The sequence below is a fragment of the Microplitis mediator genome, chromosome 8 (assembly GCF_029852145.1).
Source record: "Microplitis mediator isolate UGA2020A chromosome 8, iyMicMedi2.1, whole genome shotgun sequence".
In the NCBI taxonomy this organism is placed as follows: domain Eukaryota; kingdom Metazoa; phylum Arthropoda; class Insecta; order Hymenoptera; family Braconidae; genus Microplitis; species Microplitis mediator.
This window is the reverse complement of record NC_079976.1, coordinates 1,346,432-1,369,874: the sequence shown is the minus strand read 5'-3', so window position 1 is coordinate 1,369,874 and position 23,443 is coordinate 1,346,432. Positions and strand designations below refer to the sequence as shown.

Genomic DNA, 23,443 nt, shown 5'->3' with positions numbered 1-23,443 from the left:
ATTAATTTCTAATTGCAATTCATGATTGCACAAGCTATGTCACAATATATATATATATATATATATATATATATATATATATATATATATATATATATATATATATATATATATATATATATATATATATATATATATATATATATATATATATATATATATATATATATATATATATATATATATATATATATATATAATATGTATATTTATATATTGTGGCCGGTCGGAATACTTTGAAATTACTATAGGGAGGGTCCGACGTCCAAGTAGATACCAAAATTAAATTCTTCCCAACGTTGTTACGTAATCAATACTACCTTCTGTCTGCAAGGCCAATCAGTTCGATATTATCGCAGTTTTTTATAAAAAAAATTTGTTTGTATTGAAATTTATTGAGAGTTTAAAATAAATTTAGGGAAAGGGGGGGCAAAACGGGATACTTAACGAAAAATTTAGTTTTTAGGGACATAAATATCGTAAATTGGCTTCATTTTGATTCTATTTGAAATAAATATAACGAATTTTAGACTGCCATCAGAAAAAAAATTTTTATTTTCTGCGGGCAAAATGGGATACCCCAAAAAAAAGTAAATTTTTTTTTTTTTTTTTTCAAGTGAATAAAATTGATGTAATAATGTCTTTCTAAATTGATGTAAGTAATAAAATTTACTCTCAACATATTTTTAAAGAAGTTTTTCCTTGTTATTTCTTTTCAAAATTTGAAATTGGCGCCAATATTATACTTTTCGCAAAAAATAAAAAATGTTTTTTTTTTAGCTTTTAATAGTGTAAAATGATACTAGATGTCATTTTTGACCATTTTCGAAAGTTTTTCGAGAAAAAAAAATTTTGACGAAATTTTGAGGGTATCCCATTGCGCCGGCCTATCCCGTTTTGCCCCCCTTCCCCTATATATAACTATTAATATAAGAAGTAAAAAAAAATGTGCGTTGCGATTACGTACATCGTCGCTCACCTGGGGGTCGTCAACGAGACTCGAGTTGAGGACGAGATCTGTCTGATCAAGTCCGTGGGGTGGAAGAAGTGCGTCGGGACGTCGGACTCCGTATTCGACTCCTCTTCCACCTGTGACACCTGCACCCGCGCTGCCTCTGCTGCCGTCGTATGGAAAGGACGCGTGCATATTTGTCTGTAATGGTTAAATATTAATTATAATTTTTTCGTCGATGATGGCTGGGGTCACGATTGATCGACATACAAAACCGATTGAGTTTTGAAACGTCATGATGATCATTTTAAAAGTAATCGATGTTACTTGTAACCGCGATTCTATTAAGATAAGAATGAATTGCTGATTTTTTTTCACTGTTGTTATTTTTATTTTTTTATTTTATTACAAGTTAACGTTTCATTTATTTGTATATATTTTATTTATAAGAATATTTTTAATTAATTTACAATTAAATAGTAAAATTTTTATAATTGAGGAACGTCATTATTTAGTATTTACTTCAAATATTGATTCTGTCCAAAATATTGAGTTTACGTGAAAATTACTTCAAACACTTTTTGTAGGAAATTTAATTTCCTACAAAATTGCTCTCATACATTTTTGTCATATTTCTGATAGTTTAGCCAGAATTTGAATTTTAAGTTTTACAAATTGAAAATTGGGTACAAAAAGTATTTTTGGAGTTTGAAGTAAAATATCTTTAAAAAAATCGATTTTATGGAAAAATTACTTGAAATCTTTTTTGTAGAGAATAAAATTTCCTACAAAATTCTAAGAATGCATTTTTTTCATATCTACGATAGTTTAATCAGAATTTTGATCCAAAGTTATGAAAGTCAAAATTATGTCAATTTTTCTTTTCCGGAGTAAAAATTAAAATTGCATAGAAAATATCAACTCTAGAGAAAATTTATAGGAAACCTTTTTTGAAGAAAATTAAATTTCCTATGAAATTATCTTAGTATATTTTTATCGTATCTCGAATACTTTGGCCACAATTTTAATTTAAAATAGTATATTTAATAATTCACATCACATATGAATAATTTTGGAGAAATAATCGCAAAACGATCAAACCACGTACATAAAAACTATTTATTCATTCAAATTACGATGGCCATAAACATCGTGCGAAATAAAAAATTTCAAAATCGAGTACAGGCGTCAGTGTAAAAAATTCAAAAAGAAACCGGTCCTTTTTTTTTATTTTATATTTTTAAAAGAAAAGAAACTGTCACTATTATTTGTGATTGTCGGTTCTCACGTATGAAGCTGGAGGCAAAAAGAAAAAAAACAAGTAAAGTAAACGTTGATCAGATCACGGAAGATGGAATCTGCTGACGAATTTACAAAGAAGCCGGAGTGCACGAGGATTTTTTTTAATCTGCTCGCAAGTTTTAAAAATAAATTTGAATTAAATAAACCCGCGTGCGTTTGTGTCATGTCTGCCCAAACGGGAGTTAAGTTGCATTAGAATCACATTTTATTAGTGAATAATTTCGAAACAACTCAGAACCCAGAACACACAACACAAAGTTAATTAATGCACTCGTACCAGGATCATTATTCTCGTTACGGAAACTGGCCCACGGTAATTTTTTATCGTTTCGGCAGCTCACACACTCAAAGTAGCACACACACTCACGAATAAAAAATGTTTAAGATATATGAGAAAATTATTTTCATAAATTTTTTTACCTTCGATACATAATTTTTTTATTTTTTTTACATAAATTATGTTAATTTACTCATAATAATATATCTCCTCATATTTAAAGGGTTCACATAATTTTTTTTATTTTTCATATAATTGTGCTCTACCTCACCGCTTATTAATTTTAATAAATATCAAATATTATAAATTATAAATTACAAAATAAACTGCTTCAATTTTTTTCTGTACACTCAGCGAAATAACCAGCCGAAAGGGGCAAAATGGACATACTAAAATAATGTCAATTAGTCAAATTTTATCTCAAAATATTTGAGAAAAAAATTATCATTAGAATCAAATTTACAAATTTTTGCTCGAGAAATTTTCTGTCGCCCACATTACCCCGCATTCTCCATACTATCCCTTAAAAAAATTAGTGGCCCTCTTTACCCTTCGTAATTTCAATTTCCAAAAAATTTTACAGCCCATTTCACCTCTTTTCAATTTTTCTACTTTCACAAAAAAATAATTTTCAAAATTTTTCTCAAGCTCAAAATTATCCCACTGTCATAATTTTCTTATTAATTAAAATTAAAAATAAATTCCCTACAAAATTTTTTTCTTTCCACTCCGAGTATCGAAATCTTGTTCTATAAATTAATTAAATCCCCATAACAATAAAATAAACGGTTTCATTAGTATAAAAGTACCGATTATCGAAATCCATAAATAACCTGCAGATAAAAAAAAAATAAAACCAACAATTTAACTATTAAATTTGAACATTCAAGTAAACCATTCAAATGTTTCATTGCATTACATTACTACTACAACTAGCTCGAGGCTAAGCCATAAAACAAGACAATTGGTCTTATATACATACACACATACATACATATATATATATATATATATAAACCTCTTTCTACATATCACCCACGAGGATCAGCGGTTATATACACACGCGTACGATTACCTCCTTTTCCAGTTAATTTAATCTCTGTATTATGCCCAACTCGACTGCTTACATTATAACCCGAGGCTTCATGCACTTGCTTATATATTTTATATATTTATCCTCCCGACCATTATTATCATCCATTTTTAAAAAATGCTTTTTATTTCCTAAAAAATACTTCATATTTTTAATTAGCCTCGAAATTTAACGACCGTCATTCACACAATCAATTACAATTATTATTAGCGCTTGATAACTGATAAGAATTTTTTTCAAATTTGCGCGGCAGATCGCGGGCATTCAAAAAAGGGATTTAAAATCAGTGTTTTATCGGTACGACGGAGGTGTTTTATCGCAAGTGTACATTGAGAGTGTTCTCAGAATAAACTTTCACGCGGTAAAAAAAAAAAAACGGTGTTAATTAACTGGCGGGCGGTGTAAGTAGCCGAGGACTGGGACTGCGACCGCGACTATTGGACTTGCATCGCGGGTTGGCTTATAAATTGATGTAACCTCAAGCACAGTTGGCCCCAACTAATGAGATGAAATGTGATCGCCTTTCTCTCGTTAAAGATTATACAGCTATATAATGAAATAAAATATATATAAATATATATATAGATATATATTTACTTTACGCTTTAGCTAAAGCTGAAGTTGAAGTTGCGGCTACGGCTGGTGTTGTTCGCGGTTTATTATTTTATTTTTGCTTTATAAACCACATACCGGTTTATTAATAATATAGATATATATATATAAATATATTGAGTGCGTATACTTGTCTACTGGCTACTCGTCATGTTTGATTCAATATTAAGATAACGGATACAATTAATTCGCAATCTATTTATCTCGACAAAAGAGATTGCTATCACTCTACTTTTTAATAATTCTAGATTGTTCTTGTGCTACATAGAAAGTACTTAAAAAAAATTTATTAATTGAAGCTCACGTTATTTATTGACTAAAGGATTTAATTTATTGTTTGGCTAAAATTTTTTTTACTGAGTTAATTAATTAATAATAATTATCGGTATCGATCTTGACTAATAAGAGATTAAAAATTTATTTACGAATTACTAAAATTGCTATATATTGCTTGCATAATTTATGATAAATTAAATTTTATTTTTGTTATTAAAAAAAAAATTATTGAAGTTTGACATCAATTCGGGCCAACAATAATAACAATCATAAGTATCGATAATTAATTTCGAGAAAAAAAAAAATTACTAAACTCACTTTGGATCAATTTCATAATTTTGAATAAATTGTAATCAAAAAAAAATTTTTTTTAAATTTATATCAATTTTACAGTAAATTAAATTTTTTATAATTTTCGTATATTTTAATTTCGCTCGGGCCAATAATAATAATAACATTTATAATAATAATGAATAGTATATATGTATACATACATATATATTAAAAACTCTTTCATCTTTTATATATAATGTATTTGAAAAGGTCGAAGGCAGTAAAAGGTTATCTTGTAGTAAATATGAAAGGGCGGCTGCGTTCAAGCCTTTTCGCGCACATACAATTCTTCGGATTTTCCGGAGTCGTGATCATCCATACGCTATACAATTTCATACATACATACATATATATTTGTGTTCAAGATGTGCAATACATGTACAAGTGAGCCGGAAGATTTTATGGTTTAAAAAAAAAATATTAGCCGTTGTAGCTCATGTGCGACAATTGACTGTTGAAAAATAAGAATTGTATCGTAAAGAAAAAAATAAGGGACAAGATAACGATGATCGTCTGGTGTATTTTGTAAGGATAAAGCTATTTGTTGGGGTTGATCGAACCACTCGGCTGATTATTGGCATTGTGCGCTCAGTGCCTCACTCTTTCACTGACTCCCCTCGCAAATGCGGGCGGATATCTTATCGTTATTTCATCGCGCCGAAAAATATGTGATCGCTCTTCTTAGCAACTACTGGACTATTTTCACTTTATTTTCTTTCTGCTTCTACTCAGCGACAATCAGTTGGAAAAAATATTAATTTGTTTAAATGCGGGGTTTAACCCTCGTGTTTTTGCACGGCAACTTGCGTCATCCCCGGCGTTTTACGATTCTTGGCATATTTTCCCTCAAAGCAAACGTCCGTGGCATCTACCTCCAAGGAATGTCAAAGCCCAGAACTTAATAAGCGAATTACTTTGGCATAGAATGTCAAAGTAGTTTTTTTTTGTTTTTTATAATTCATACATTCAGCTGACATTTTTTTTTGCTACCACGAAATTTGAAATCGTGAATTTTCACTCAAAAAATTTCAATTCTGTCCCCATCCTTATCAAAATTATTTTGTCCGAAAACATTCTGCCGAGTTGACTTCGAAATTTGAGACAATTGAAAATTTTAGAAAATTCCAAAAAATTATTATCGATCTAGGATTTTGAGTATCAGGTCCGTAGAAAAATTCAAAATTTTCTAAATAAGCTCTAAAATATTCGATACAAAAATTAAAATTATTTCTTTTGGTCTTGACTTTTAAAAGTCGGATTTGAAATTCGAAATTTTGTCATTTTGGAAGCTCAGTAAAAAAATCTCTAAACATTTCCATTCGAAGGACTTAAACGTATATTAATAAATAAAGTAATTTTACGCATAACTCGGCTGTTATTTTACCAAAACTATGGGCAACTATTTGTAGCAGCTGTGGTGCCGCTTAGCATTTTGTTCCGACTATTTGGATAAACATTCAAAATATTCAATCCAACATCATTTGCTCCCATATTATAATAATAGTAATAATAATATAAAAAATCGTGAAAATGATAGTTATTTGTATCCAGAAGGAATTTGTATATAATACGTAACGACAGATGTCACTAATTGAGAAATACAAAGGCCACCGGATTCTCTGGATTCTAGGCTCGAATTTCTTGAATGATATTCCAGTCGTTTTTTTTTTTTTTTTTTAATATCGTCCATCGGCCCGTGGGATTGAGACGGAATAAAAATATGGAGCACGCAATGGTCCCTCTGCTCGCAAAACTGCGTGTGGTATGTGAGCATGAACGGAGCGGTAGTACATCGCGGTAGGGTGGAGAGGGGGAATCGCGGAGCGTCAATTAGAGTGAAATTTTGGTGGCAAAGAGGCAGTGGAGAGACTGGCTGGAGACTGTGGTATATCACATGTGTGCTGGACCTGGCCCGTGTGTTATTATTTTCGGTGCCGACAATCGCCCGATGTGAAAGTTACTCGAGGTCTTACTCAAACTAACCCAGGACATCGATGATGAATTTTGCATGAGAAATGACACGCGTCTACTTGGAATATTAACTTATATATATATGCTATATATATTTATGAGTGCAGTAATTAATCATCGGTTACAAATACGAATTTAGTTTATTTTAAAATAATGTTTAAATAGCTTTGATGATTTAGTTTTGGATTTATGAGAGCTATCAGTCGATTTCGATCAATGCTCGTTCTGTTATTCAGACGAGATGGTTTAACGGAACTTTAAAATTGTGCAATATTTCTTTGTCTTTATTTATATATATATCGTATTAATGATCAGATTGATGAGGTCAGATAAAATTTTAGATCTTACAAATGTTTTTTTATTTTTGAAACTGTAATTCTTATTTTTAAAAAATTCAATGGATTATTTTTTTCGCGGTCTTTGTAGATGAAAAATTTTATGAACAGAAAAAAATGATGATACTGAAGTTAGCAGACGTCTAATAATTTTTGGATTTTTTTTTAGACGATAAACCATAAAAAAAAAATATTTGAAAAAATTGCACCTGTAGTTTTTAAAATTTTCTACATGTGCATATTTTTATTTTATTTTTTTGCAATTGATTTGTTGAAAAACGAAAATTCAAAAATTTTTAAATGTCTGCTATCTTCAGGATCATAAAAAAAATCATAGAATTGAGTCTAAAAATATATAATTTTTCCAATGAATTAAACAAAAAAAATTATTTGATATAAATTTCAATTTTTTTTATTTTTATTAAAATTTTTAGAAATTTTTTTTCTTATCGTAAAAATTAAAATAAAATTTTTTATTGAAAACGGATGTAACGGACTTACATAATTACTTGGTAACATTTTTAGAATATTAAAAAGTAAAAAAAAAAATTCGGCAAAAAAAAAAGCAATTTTAATTAATTTTTTATAAATTTGAAATGAAGATAAATTATCATTTAATTTTAAAAATACATTTATCTGCGGCAAAAAAAAATTTAACGTTACCCGAAATAAAAATGAAAAAAAAAACTTACCACGTGTATACTTTCCGCATCTCTTCTGAGATCGCCACTTCTCTGTCCCGCAGTAACCGCTGCACTGAGATGATTATAATGATGCTGATGCAGGGTATTGAGAGTCTGTGTGTAAGGGTCACCAACAAGGTAATCAAGATGTTGCGGTTGTCCCAAACCATGCTGAGGGCTGGACGGTGCGTGGTGATGTGTCGGGAAATGGGGCGGCGGGAAATAAGGAGGTTGGAAGTCCGAAGTTGGTAAGGATGCACCACCGTGATGCGGCATCCCGCCACCGTTATTCCCATTGCCCCGATGACCATGATGATGTGCACCCGAATAAGGTGACGAATTGCCACCACCGAGCGACGATATTCCTCCGTGACTCGTCAAACGATCCTGCAACAAAAGTATCAGCAAAACATATAATATATAATGTATGAGTCTGATGCATTTAAATTAAATAAAAAACGAGTTTTTTTTTTTATTTTTTTTATTCCCCATACAATTGGACATCAAGAACCCGCTTCACTGAGGAATCTCAGGAATCTCCGCGAGATATCGATCCTTGAGCATGAGCACTTCAAAAAGTTTTACGTACAAAAACATTGTCCGTCTTTTTATTCACTTTAAATTCGAGTGATTAAAGGGACAGCATTTTATGATTTTACAATTTTCTTTTACTATCGAATTATTTTTGTACCGTTACTTCAAAATAACTAAGAAATTTTTTTATTGATAATTCGTGAGTTAAAAATTTCCAAGTGTTGGTAGAAATTTTTTTCTTTCAATATTTGTCTCATCCTTAAATCATTTTGTTAAATTTTTGAGAGAAAATTTTTTATTTCTTATAGTTGGAATTTTTTTTCGAGATCTAGGGAAAATAGAGTAAGTAGACCACCTGAGGCATTTTTGATAAAAAGAAATTTTTTTATTTCCCGAGGTTCATTACGCTCCCCAGTTTTCCTTTTAATTAAAAAAAAGTATGACTCCAATAATGAACACAGAAAAAAATTGAGACCAATTTACCCCACTCTTTTCTAGAGACCTCAAAAAAATTTTTAAATAAAAAATTTAACAAATTGGGATTTCCATTTTGGTATTTATTTTTTAAATAATTTTTTTAATGGAAATAAAAAATTTTCAATTTTTTTATCTTCATTCCAAAATCGCTGGCACTTTTAAACTTCTCCAAAATTTTTTCTCAATATGAAAAATATCAAGAATTTATTGACCATAAGCTCAAAATTTGAACCTCACAGACAATTTTACTAAAATAAATTATATTTTTAATAACTCAGAAAAAAATAAAATCGTCACTAATTTCGTTTCTACTTGACGTCAATTATTTCCACAATCTATTAATCAATTACCGTCACCAAAAAACGACTAATCAAATGATATAAAACACAAACCGATAAGTAATAACATAAAATAACTCGGCAATAATTCTCAAAATTATGTCCGAGCTCGCCAAACTTGAGTTAAAAAATTTGAAAAGTCTTTTTTAACAGACAACTGTTCCAACAGGTCACAAATCTAAACTCCACTGAACATATATCGATACTACATATTTCTACTTACATTTAAAATCCACAAGTTCATCACCAATTTTGATATCTCAACAAAATTAATCAAAAAAACCGTAATTTCGACGGATAATTTTAAAATTCATAATAAAAAAACTACTAAATTTAACTAAAAAATATTTTCGTCAATAAAATGTCCGTGTGGTGTTCGGCGAGGTAGCCTTGGCTTAATAGTTTTAAAGACAATTTAATGAGTTTTTAAAATTGTAAAAAATAGATAACACTCTAAAAGTATTATTTCCCAATAATAGGTATTGGTATGCGACAACATATATATATTAATCATTATCATCGTGGTTATTATTGTCATTATTAGTAGATCGACGAATAGTGTAACGAGGATTAGAAAGTAATTTTTATCAGTTCAAAAACCAACGTCATCATTTTTTAAAAAATTTATTAATGACAAAAAAAACTTTGACCGAAAATTGAGCTCTCGATTAAAATAATTTATTACAAAAAAAAAAAATCATAATAAATTACCTCGACCTCCATGACAGTGGTCATATCCACATGTGGAGCGTAACAAAGCGCGAGTTTGTCAGCGGTCGGCGCCTCGGTGCGCGGCGGAAACATTTCGAGGATCTCCAGCTTGACGTTTTGACTTAAAACGCACTAGAGTAAATATATATCTATATATATTTATATATTATAATTTAAAATTTAAATTTTTAATTTAATATAAAAATTTAATAACTCAACATCCAACTGACTGACAAATCACAATCTGTCAAAATCACAGCCCACTAATAAAAATAATTATTAAAAGGTTTTATTTTTATCGGATTAATTAATAAATAAATATATGAAACTTTGCACGAGCCCACGAGTCTGTCAAAACGTCAAGTTTTTCCTCCATTGTCACACAAAATATATTCTTTCTGTTCGTAAAGCACTAGACCAATAACTGACCACATTAGACCAGTGGTCAAACTGAATTCAAGTTACTATTCTACTCACACTATCACTCGTCATTTTAATTGTCAACGCCGTAGCCGTAGGGATCAGTAAATATCTTATGCCTAAGGTAGATCACTTGATAATTAGCCAAACCCGCGACTTAATCGATACATTTTGCCTGATCGACTGATTACATCATTCTAATTATTTATTTCGAGTCTTATCAAAATTACATTTTAATTGATTATTTAATTAATTAATCAATTTTTGGTTTTTTTTTCAAATTCAAAATGTGAGGGTTTCGAATGACACTTGGACTTGGAGTAATGGTGAATAAATTTTACGATGGGTTTGAATGGTCACTTTGTATATGCAAGTAGAGAAGACGTACATATGTGTAATATAATATCTATATCTTGATATCACTCGCGCCGAAATAACATTACCGCGATCGCGCAATGACTGCGACCACCACGTGGAGTGTTGGGATCAGTAAGTACTAGATCCCAACAAACCGGGGAGGAGTTCCCCTCTCGTGGACCACTTATTACGGTGTTAGGTCTCGCGCGCGCAGTCAATCGTACTGAGGACGCCGGATGGGGCTGACGGGGACGCCCCTCGGACGAATAGCAATCTCGTACTTATAAACTTACATTAACTTATACTTTTTACAGACTCAAATCACTTAATAATATATATAGGTATATAGAAAAAAAAGATTTCTTGGTGCAGAAAATTTTTACTCGTCTCAATCAAGATTTTTCTCGTCACACAGAAAAAAAGGATTTCTTGGCGCAAAAAATTTTTACTTGACCCAAGAAATTTTTTGTATTATAAAGTGAAAACAAAACTTTTCTTGGGGTAAGAAAAAATTTTCTCGGAGCAAGAAAAAAATTTTTTAGGCGAGAAAAAAATTCTTGAGCCAAGAAAAATTTTTGTCTTCAATTCATAATGCAAAATATTTCTTGCGCCAAGAAATTATTTTTTTCTGTGCACAAGAAAAATTTTTTTTTTAAAATTCATGAGTAAAATATTTCTTGGAGTGGGTAAAAATTTTTTGCACCAAGAAACCCTTTTTTTTGTATATATAGGCGAAGGGGGGGCAAAACGGGATACTTAACGAAAAATTTGGTTTTTAGGGACATAAATATCGTAAATTGGCTTCATTTTGATTCTATTTGAAATAAATATAACGAATTTTAGACTGCCATCAGAAAAAAAATTTTTATTTTCTGCGGGCAAAATGGGATACTCCAAAAAAAAGTAAATTTTTTTTTTTTTTTTTCAAGTGAATAAAATTGATGTAATAATGTCTTTCCAAATTGATGTAAGTAATAAAATTTACTCTCAACATATTTTTAAAGAAGTTTTTCCTTGTTATTTCTTTTCAAAATTTGAAATTGGCGCCAATATTATACTTTTCGCAAAAAATATAAAAATGTTTTTTTTTAGCTTTTAATAGTGTAAAATGATACTAGATGTCATTTTTGACCATTTTCGAAAGTTTTTCGAAAAAAAAAAATTTTGACGAAATTTTGAGGGTATCCCATTTTGCCAGCCTATTCCGTTTTGCCCCCCCCCCCCTTCCCCTATAATGAATTCGCGGTATATTTTTTATCGCATTGGGTTGGATCTACTCGCTGATGTGAGCAAAAGGTGACGGGAGATGAGTTATCAGTCAGATCAGGATTTGAAATTCCTGCAAATCTAATTTTTAATTATCGACAAGTACTTTCGCGATTGAAATGTCAGCTGCGTTGTATTTCTAATAGATTCTATTTTTTTTTTTATATGACGTATCTGACGTATCTTTAGTCCCTGCCACGTGCCGTATGTTAATGTCCTTGATTTTTTTCTTTAAAATTAATTTTTAGGTTGTCTATAATTTTATGTATATTTATTGACATTAATCATTTATTTGGTAATATCTTTAAATATATCATTACTAATAATAATTATAATAATAATGGTATTGATGATAATTATTGTTATTATCAGTCATCGAAGATAATACAGCCATTACCGAAATTTTTAGTTAGAATGTTGAGAAATCGATAGAGATAATCGTCATTTTAAAAATATTTTTTTAATATTCAGGTAATTAGATATTTTGTAATTAACTCAGTAATAAGTAAGATTACACGTATTACAGTAATTAAAAAAATTTTTTTTTATTCTGGTTGAAATCAATTAATCGAGCGAAAAAATTTTCCTATGACTGAGACAATTGTTCGAAAAAAATTCAGATGTAATTAATTTCAAAAAAAATTTTTGGAGTTTACTTTAAAACAAAAAAAATTTTTCGCTCTTCGTTTAATATTTAAATAAATTGAGTAATTTTTTTTTTACTCCATGCCTACCAAATTTTAATTTTAATTATGAAAAAAAAAAGGGGCAAAATGGGACATTAAAAAAAATTTTTTTTTGACGAATTTACAAGCGATATATAAAAAAATTATTTTTGCTGCCTGGATGCATCACAACACATATTTACAAATTAAGTGGACTCGATTTCCGTCATCGTAATTTCGGCATGCGTCGTTAAGTTTTTTGAGGCAAAAAAAAAAAAATAAATAAATTTTTTGTTTACGGTCTCTTATTTAAAACCGCAGTTTTATTAAGCAACCAACCAGTGGAAGTTAAGGTTTGAGGTATGAGGAAAATATCAAGTGCAAACGTCCAAGTTTGAACAAAAAGATACCGATGAGAGCTCATATAGCGAATAAAATATGTGTGGAAGAGGATGGATTTGGTATTGTGGTAGATATATATATATATATATTTATAAATCTTTATATATATATGGAGGGAGAGGGAAGTCGCTAAACGACATTCCACTGTAAGCATCCGCACTGAACGGTAACCACTACGCCCTTATCCTACTTTACCTCAAGTCCACGACGAGATTTAAACGCCAATTGCTCATCATACCTGCATGCATACGTCGGTCCGCTTTATGAGACGCCAGATAATGTGAGGCTCTGAATATACACAAGTAAAGATGCCGAAACTTCCGGTAAAATTTGCTAATTAATTTAACGTACGTTACTTGAATACTTTTTTGGTCTCTCCCATCAAAGTGCTGGTAGAGACCGAGGTAAAAAAATTAATTATTGTAATTTGTTTTTATGTGATGAATGAAATTATTTTCTATGCTCCGGACTCGAGAATATTTTTAGACATTAGCTATTAATTTTGGAAGTCACCGACAAGTCCAACATGGGAAGAGAGATGAGCTGCTCGGACTAACGGGATCATCGTCGATCATTGATGGCCGTTGGTTTTTTTCTTTTATGATTAAGATACGCTCATTTTTATGATTAGAAAATATATATATGTATGTGTAGATATTAATTTTTTTCAGCCTCAAATAATTATTTTTGTCGAAAATTTTAATTGAAAAAACTTTTTAAATTAAAACTTTTTTAATTGACCAATTTTTCACTTTACTTTTTTTTCAAGCGAATTTAATATTCAAATAAAACTTAATTAATATCAGGGCAAAATGGGCCGTCAGAATTTTTTTCTAAAATAAACTCAAATTGTTTTTTTTTTACTTCGGACTTTTACAAATTTTTTTGGCCCCAATTTTACCCCACATATTTTTTTCCTGATCATATTAACAAGAAGTTCAAATATTTTATGACTAGAGTGGAAATAGTCAAGGGAAAAAATTCTAATTATAAAAAAAAATCAAAATTTGGCGCAGAATGGACTTTAAAATTAAAATAATTAAATGTCAATAAAATTTAATAACCCAAACTTGTATCTATAGGGGAGACCGGGGCAAGACGGCCCACCTGGGACAAGAAGGCCCACCTCAAAAATTAACCAAAAATTTTTTTTTCTTGTTTTCTTTTGATTATCACAAATTTAGATTATTTACTCATTTTTAGCCCGATACGTGAAACTTGGGGCAAAATGAACCACTCAAAAATTCTAAAAGAAAATGTATTTCATAGTATTATAACCTAGTCATGATTAATTTAATAGAAATATCATTTTTTGGTTAATTATATGGATTTGGATTAAAATGGAGCATTTGAAAAAGTTAAAAAAACCAATAATCAATTTTCTACAGAAGTGAAAAAATGACTCGTATTATATCAAAAAAGGTTATTTCGAGTAATATTAAAGTAAATACAGTTGTTAAAGAGAAAAATATAAACATTTGTTACGCGGGAAATTTTTTTACAATTAAAAAAAAAAAATTTTTTTTTCATTTTTTTTCGGAGGGGGCCGTCTTGCCCCAAAAAAAAAAATTTTTTTTTCAGGAGCTTCACCAAAATTTTGGTGAATTGAGTTCAAGTTGGACAAGAGTAAATCGACTTGATGGTTAAAAGCCACAAATAATAATAACCGGCTTAGGTGGGCCGTCTTGCCCCGGTCTCCCCTAATATACATTATAGATATATATAAATATAAGTAGTCGTTACAGAAAATAATATATAAGAAAAAGTATTAAGTGATTTGAAAGCCGAGTAGCTGTGTTCCTTTATGGGAGATAACGTACATGTAATGATGGTTATACCGCAACTTAATGCCGTAATAATTTGAAGGTCTAATTATTTAGTCTCAGTCTCAGTCTCAATCCCATCAGTGACCAACGAAGTTCCCACGTTGAGTTTACAAACTTGAGCTTCGAGCTTCTCGTAGTAAAGGTCAAGGGTCTACTTAATAGTAAATAGTGAGCAAGAAATACCTGTACCCAATTTTTTTTTTTTTTTTAAATTATAAAAGTGCTGTTGGATTTTAATAAAATATATGATGTAAGACAGCGTAATAACAGTGGCAATTAAATGTCGTGATACACTTCACTTACACCTCGGGGTCTTGGACTTTCTAGTTTATCTACTTTGCTTAGATTATTATATAGTCATATATATATTTATATAGTTATATACATAGTATTTAGCTACAATGTACCTAAGGATAGTTTTATTTGATACATAATGTTGTCTAAAGTGCAGTATGTAGTTGTAATTGATAGCAATCTTGCTCAGGCATTAAAACTTCCCGCCTAGTACGTGAGTGACGTCTACGAGCTCCGTCTGTATTTAAGCAGCACAGGGATTATGGAGTTTGCTACACAAATCCATAATTGGCAACCGCGTAATTAGTGTAACGATAGACCGCGATCGATGGCGATGGCGTTAATTTAAAAAAAAAATAAATAACTTTCAATTTTTTGCTCAAGATTTGACTTTTTAAATAATTTTGAAATTTCGTACAATTTAATTTTATTTTTTACCTCATTTGCATTCCTATGAATATTCATTGACAATAATTGATATGTTTATTATTTTATTTTCAATAAATAAATCAGTGAATAAAAAAAAAAAAATGAACAAATATTTAAAATGCGAGTGAGAGTAAAAAATAATAATTCATATTATGATTTATGGTAAGTTTTAAAAAAAATAAAAATTTAATTCTATTCTCCGACTTTACACCTTAAAGAAATTTATTATGAATTATGATAATTACAGGTACGGATAAAGATTAATTTATTAATTCATAAAAACGTTATTAAGTAATAGCTTATTCAAGAAAAATAAAAGACTAAAAAATGTGTTGTGTGAAAAAAAAAAAAATATATATATATATATATAATGATAATAAATAAGGAAGAAAGTCGAGCGAGAGTTTAGCAATATATATCTATATATTTATATATATATTGGTGTCGTGTGACAAACGATTATTTCGAAATGGCCCGTTCGCGTGGTCGATCCATCCATCAATCCGTTTGTGTCCTGATCAATGTTACATGTCTATATATATATATATATATATATATACTGAATAGGATCATGTACCTGGTGCCTGGTACCTGGTACCTGGAACCTAGTGTTGGTACTGATGCTGATGCTGGTGTTTGAGTAAAACCGCGGAGATAAAATCGCGGGTCTAGACGAATTAGCCGCGGGCATGGTTAGTTATTGCTCTGGATAGGATAGAACAAGCTGATATGATAATTCACGAGTGAGGTGCACGAGATGCATGGACGTATGAATTATTTTCAGTATAAAAAATTCACGCGTGAAAGCTCTTGTTTATGTTATGAGGTAGCTGGGTTATGTTTTTATTTATGTTTTGTTTTTTGTTGTTCGCGGATATATAGACAGCTGGGGATTAAGCCGGAAGAGCCTGGGAGGCTTATTTTATTTTTATTTGGGTTCGGCTGGATTGATGAAAAGAACATGTCAATCGAGACGTTATGCTGATTGACAATTGATATACGAGTAAATTATGTATCAATATCTGTTTATTGTTTTAACATAAAAGAAAGCTGGATATTTATTGTTCCGACTAATTGATAAGATTTTTATGTGTGATAACTCCGTTGTTATGAGACTTTTTTACGAGCTGAGGTAATTTAAGTGAAAGCTTTTATGGTTTTTTACTTTTTTACGAGCAGGCTTTTTTTTTTTTTTCGAGATCTTTCGAGTATTTTAATTCGAGATAAATTTTAAATTGAGACGAAATTTTTTATTGTAGTTTTGAAATCGGGTTTTAATTCTCTGGGGAATAATTTTAAATCAACAGTTAATTTTTTTCACGACTTCTGAGTTCAAAAAAATTTTTCTTTTTTTCCAAAATTTTGTTGATAAAAAAAAATTGTAATTAAACGATAAAAAAAAATTAGCAGGCTCGTAATAAAAAAAAAAGATATAGCTGTTAATCAAAGGCGAAAATAAAAAAAAGGCTTTTGTGAAATTGAGTTATTTCGCAATCGATTTATCGATTATATTTCTGAATGTAATTATCTCTCTGATCTCGATGTGGACGTGGAACCATCGTTTTTTGAGAGAGGCGTAACTCGATAGGTCGACCTACTTATTTTGACAGTGACGAGGATGTTTGAAGTGCGTATTTAATCCACCTTAAGTTTCTCTAACACGCCAGTGCCGTCGCCGTCGACGTCGCCGTTAGAAAATACAAAATTTTTACCTCCATACTTTAATTATTATTTTTATACCCGTGCCCACTAAAAGCAGTACCCGAGCTCGAGACCACACTTAATATAAATATTAAATATACATATATATTAATATATACATTAATACAAACATTGGCTTCAACTCTATAGCCGTAGCGGTAAAATAATTATATTTTATTCGACGACTTTAACGACAATTATGTAAATAGTTAATTCCGTGATCTTACGTCTCAACATTTTAATGTTTTATTTGATAAGTAGCCGAATAAAAATATGTATACATTTACCACGGACATTAAAAAGAAAAGGGTAAATAGTTAAATAGCTTCTGCAGTAGTTAAATACACAAACAAATATATAAACATATATGCGACTTTGCCTCAAAATAAAATTGCAGACGTAAAACGGTATAAGAAAATATAGTAAAGTCTGGAAAAAAATTTTACGACACTCTTTCTTTTTATGTTTATTAACATCTACAGGCTATGGGTTTTTTAATCGTTTTTTTGGTTTACTCTTCCGTAGTCTATTGGGCATGGCCGTTTGCAACAACACTACGCTTGACAAATATATACAGAGATTATAATGCGGAGTTAAGTCGTTAGATTTTCCTTGCATGCTGACTGTGAGACCAAGAAAACTAATTTAACGTTTGTTTTTATATCACATTACAGGGAATATTAAATTTTATATTTTTATTCATTTTATTTATGACATTTTAATTGACGGATCTGACGGCTTTCAAATTTTATGACAAATAATCTTTTAGACATTTCTATGTTATAAAATAAATTTATGAGAATTTCTGAGTCCTTTTTAATTGAATGATTATTTGAATTTTAAAATTTTTTTATCGATCAATTTATCAAAAATTTTCATACCGGTTCCCAAATTTTGAATCCTCTAGTTTTTGTTATTCGACTCTCTCATAATTTCTCCAAATCAAATCAATTTTTATTTTCTAATAAATTTCAAATTTTGAATTCAAAAATCCAGAAAAACCCGCCAAAATACTCCAAGTATTTTTTTTTCCATTCCTTGTACAAAATTTCTACTTATAGTAAATCCTAATTTGCTTTTGACATGAAATTGAAATTTCTGATCTACTAAAAAAATGACCCAGCCTTGATTCAAATTTTATCAAATAAATTTTTTATAATTACCGACAGTAGAAATAAAACTTAAACTTATCATATAATTTAATGCTAAAATAGATAAAAAAAAATATATAATGTCTAAGATAAATAAAATTTATTATTAAAATAAGTCGTTGAAAAGTAGTGACTGGAATGCCCGCAAGCAGCGCGTGGCAAATGTGCAAAGTAAAACCGCAGCACGAATCTTTCACGCTGTCTTCTCAGTAACTACCTACAATACAGTCTATCTTACACCCATAATAATAATAATAATAATAATAATAATAACAGCAACATATCTCTAGGTATTACCCACCGCAAACGCTCGTTTTCACGGTCACCATTTAATAATTTCATAATAATCTTCTATACCAAACATCCTAATCCATAATTTTACCCAATCCCACCGACAAAACGATGACGTATAATATTAGCTCACCTCTTTTGAAAGATGCCAATTAATTTCACATAATTATAAAAATATATAATAAAAACTCTGAACACTTAACATCAATTTAATGTGAGATTATTATCATTATTATATATTGCAGTAGGATTCACTCTTTAAGAATGTTAACTGCTCGTTTATTTACCGCTACAATAGGCAATGTATCAACCGTCATAATAATAATATACTCATATATATATATATGTTTTATAAAGAAAAACTTATCTTTCATTTGCACGTTTTACATTCTCTTCATTTCCAACCCATTTAATTCCAATGAATATTAAAAAATATAAAAAATTACTCAACTGTACGCAGCTAGTAATTAAAAATTAATTTTCTCAATTGCCAAAGCTAAATTCTTGGGGTAAAATGGGCCGTATAAAATCCTTAAAATTTTTAATTAAAAAAAAAAAATATTGATTGTGTCGAAAAACCAAAACTTTGAAAATAAATTACACGTGTTATTTTTTCTAACGGCCCATTTCCCCCCTCTTTTAAAATAACGTGTTAGAATATAAATTAAAAAAACCTGTTTAGAGGTCATCGGGAATAAATTTATTCATTATTTAATAACAACCAATAGCAGCCTGCGAGGAAAAAAAAGTGAGTAAGATAAACATGAGTAACATCCGAGTGGGAACGGGCGTCTCCAGTAGCCTCGAGGTGTGAGTCAAACAGTTGGCACCCTGAGGGTGACTGGGGAACCCTCTGGACTATCATCAGTTCCCGCGAATCGTCTCTCCATCTCGCTGACAAAACCAATCCCAGCATTTAAGTTTCGTCTGTCTCAGCCCGCGGCGAGATGTGTCTCCTTAAAGGCAATTCCGAAGAAAGCGAACACGGAAACAGGTTTTGCGATTCCGGTATCTACAATTTTCCCTCCCCATATTTATCATAACAATTATTAATATAACATTTGTTTCACTTACGTCCTCTACTTCCTCCAAGTCGACACTTTCCTCCAGCACAAACCCCACGTCATTGTTGTTACTACTGTTATCATTATTATTATTATTACTCGGAGAATCGTCAAGTGACGGCAGCTTCCTCAAGCTTAGTCCCTCATGTGCTTCGCGTTTTCGCTTGCAATCCCTGATTTCGGTCTCCTCCAACATATTGTCAGCAATAAGTTCCGACTCGACACTCGTTGGCGAGGCGACTTCGTCTAATGGTGACATATTTCTAGTCTTATTAACTTTAACGTCATCAAGTACCGACATAGCCTGTACTCAAATGTTATTTCCTCAGCATACCATTGATTAGTTTCCTCTGCTCGATTTGATAAAATTATCAATCAATTAATCGTTCGACCCGAAATTTTTTTCAAACACATGTCACACTTATTTCAAAATTTGTCAACTTGCCGCACATTTTAAAAATATATCACTCACTGATCACGTGGTCATCACGTGGAAAGTTCGGAAAAGCTTCGCAATTTCGTGCAAGTAGTAACAGACAGTGTAATGTATAATGTATGTATATAGATATATGTATGTATATATGTTGTATAAATATAATAATGATGATAATGAAAGATTTGTATTGGTGGAGGTCGGTGAGACCTGATGGAGACTTGCGTTGGCGCGCGCGGTTCTCGAGAATGGCCTAGAGGCGAAAAGAGGAGAGAAGTCTTTGCCCAAGGCAGGAGAGGGCAAAATATCTTGCGTTGGAGCAAGTGTTTAACTGCTTGACCACTCGCAGCACTGGCACTGGTATCGCCACTTTACTCTTCACTCCCTTCTCCATCGACAGATTTTACTCTTCTTCTTCTTCTTCTTCTTCTTGGTCCAGCTCATCCTCTTCTTCTTATTATTATTTCCTTTCTCTCTATGAGCAATACAATAAAATGAAACGCAACCGATCCAGCATCTCTATTCGCAGGTGACTGGTGGCAGAGACGAAGCCTATGCCGATGAGGACCTAAGTGCTGATACTATTCAAATGTCTTGATGATAGTCCAAGAGACAGAGCTTACAAATTGTATGGAAATGGTTTATGGCTACGGTATATCTAGATATACGATTGCTACAGATGGAGACAGATGGAGTTGCCTGATCTGAATAGATTTCTTATTCCTTATCTTTATGTTATGCTGCATTACATTCGCGCTCTCGCTCTCGCTTATGCTCTTTGTTGTTTGTTAGTTTATTTATGTGAAGTTGTAGTGGTTGTAGTCGTGCACCTTGAATGAACGCGGATAACTGTTGTCGAGCGGGTTTTATTTGTATATATATATATATATATATATATAGTTTAGCCGGTTATATGTTTGAGTATATGTATTATGTGGATAAATCGATCCCAGTAGCAGCCAGTGTTGTGTGGCATGGACCTTGGAGAGCCTCGGGGCTTTCACCGCAGATCAACTCATGTTCACATTAGATCAACTTACGACCATCATCTTTTATCATTTTATTTTATTTTTTGGCATTTAATTAATTATTTAATTATGCTACAATTAGATCCTTTACTTTCTTATCATGCTCTCGTAATAATTAATCCTTAATTAAATTAATTGTAATATTTTTTAAATATTTATTTAGAAATCTGGGGCAACGTTTCAAAACAAGACCTGAAGTTTTTTTTGAACCTAATTTCGAAAAAAAAAATTATATTTTTTATTCAACATAAATTAAATGTGATAAATTTATTCGCGTTGAATGCCGATATCTGACTCAGCATTATCATAAATTGCACCTGCGTATATTTTTTATATAAATATATATATAAAAGGCAAGGATACATGACACAAGACATCAAGACATCATCACGTATATCAAGAGCTAGATGAAAACGATTCATCGATACAAGCCATTGAGGAAAAAAGGAGCCTCCGCTTTATACGCTCCCGGGAGAAATCTGCTAGCATATATTTTCTCGCCTATTCTGCAGTCTGCCGGATGCAGATAGCGAGCGGGAAGAGTCACCCTACATTTCGTCTGTATCACCGCAGTGGCATTGTCCCGTGATGGAAAAACCCATATACAATTCATATATGTAACAGAAAAAAAAATTCAATACCGCAGACTCAGTCCAAGATGTCCACAAATTATCATCGCCCCCCCCCCTTCCCTTTCACCTCCGCCTCTATTTTTTTTACTTATAATCTGTGCACTGTGTAGTTGCTCGAGATTTCTCTCATCTTATCATGCAGACTGTCCGGAGTGGACCAGGCCTGGGTGTGGCTGGCAACAGATTCGTCGTTACCATTTCAATCACGTGGTAGCAGGATCTGTTTTGCCGCTCAACGGCTGATTAATTCGTTTACCTCGTTATTTTATCGCCACTGGGACAAGTTCTTTTCTTGGATACACACTCACACACCCGACCCAACCACCAACACAACTGCCGAGTCATTTCTTCGGACAAAACGATAACTATTCGATATTTCTAACCGAGTAAAAGCCAGTTCGATCCCAGTCCTCGGCGTTTTCAATTTTTTCCTGTTCCTTTTCCGTTTTTTTTAATTTTGTCGCTCGAATCCTGTTTGGATGCAGGTGATTTGTAACAAAACAGTACTCGTGTCAGTTTATTTTTTTTTCTGGATACTTGGCTAATAGTCGGGTGAGATTGTGGACTGGGATTCATAAACCACAAAACGGCTAATAATGAGCAAGTTAGCGAGCCATTATGTGTGATAATATTCCATTGGCAATAGTTTTATGAGTATATGAAGGTATGTAAGCTGTTGTATAGACAGCTGGGTACTGCGCTGGGTTGGACAAAGCTCGCGGAGAATGGAGAACAAGGAGGTTTGTGGTTTTGAAATCGAGAAATGCCACTCGCGATATCATATTCTCCAGCACGCGTTCTCGTTACTCGTTTGTATTCAACCTTCACGTAATAATGTTGAGTTTTTTTATTTTGTTGGATTATTTTATTTAGTTATTTATATTTATTTTTTTATGGCTTGCTATGGTCAATAATCGGTGGTACACGAGTAGGCATTATTCCGATGGATCGGATCGTTAAACCGATAATATTCTACCAGGTGGAACTCATACTCGAGTATCAAACCACTTCAAATTGAGATTGTGGAAAATTTTTTTAAAAATCGATCCACTGACTGCAAAGTAGCTATAAATTATTATTTTTTTTTATTTTTTTAAATTGACGCGACGAAAAATTTCCATTGGTGATAAATTTATTCTTTAGAAATTTTAATGACTCAATTTTTAAAAAAATATTTTTGTAGACATAATTGGAATTCAAATGTTGAAATTATTTATAAATACAAATTTTCATTTAAATTAAAATTTTTATTGAATTTTTTGAAAACCAAATTGCCCACAATTTTAATCAATTTTTTTAAAAAATTTTGGTAGAAATTTTTAATTTCACAAAAAAAATTCTACAGATTTTTTAAATTCCAAATTTTTATAGCCAACGGTTATTTTTTACTACAAATTCAAATTCTCAGGAAAAAGTTAAGAAAAAAAATTTTTATGGCATTTAAATCAAAGATTACAATAAAAATTTAACAGCCTCCAAAAAAAAAATTCCTGAATGTCACCACCAACTTAATCTATAGAAATCTAAATAAAAATCCACTAGACAACAATGTCAGTTCACATAACTGCATCATCATGTGACTTCCTGATG

General features: G+C 31.1%; 1 protein-coding gene across 8 annotated transcripts in view; it reads right to left on the bottom strand.

Annotated features, from left to right (window-relative positions):
* Positions 1–23,443, bottom strand: part of LOC130673163 (transcription factor AP-2-epsilon) — an 87,766-nt gene that overhangs the window by 18,175 nt on the left and 46,148 nt on the right. For 4 of the 8 annotated variants that reach the window (XM_057478101.1, XM_057478104.1, XM_057478102.1 and 1 more), the window contains 2 exons: positions 7,844–8,221; positions 968–1,153 (listed from right to left, as the gene is read on the bottom strand). In XM_057478101.1, the coding sequence (XP_057334084.1) occupies positions 968–1,153; positions 7,844–8,221 (564 nt within the window). Of the gene's footprint in view, positions 1–967; positions 1,154–7,843; positions 8,222–9,406; positions 9,435–9,894; positions 10,738–19,770; positions 20,476–23,443 lie in introns of those variants that run through there. The other 4 variants (XM_057478098.1, XM_057478099.1, XM_057478100.1 and 1 more) reach the window with 4 other exon arrangements.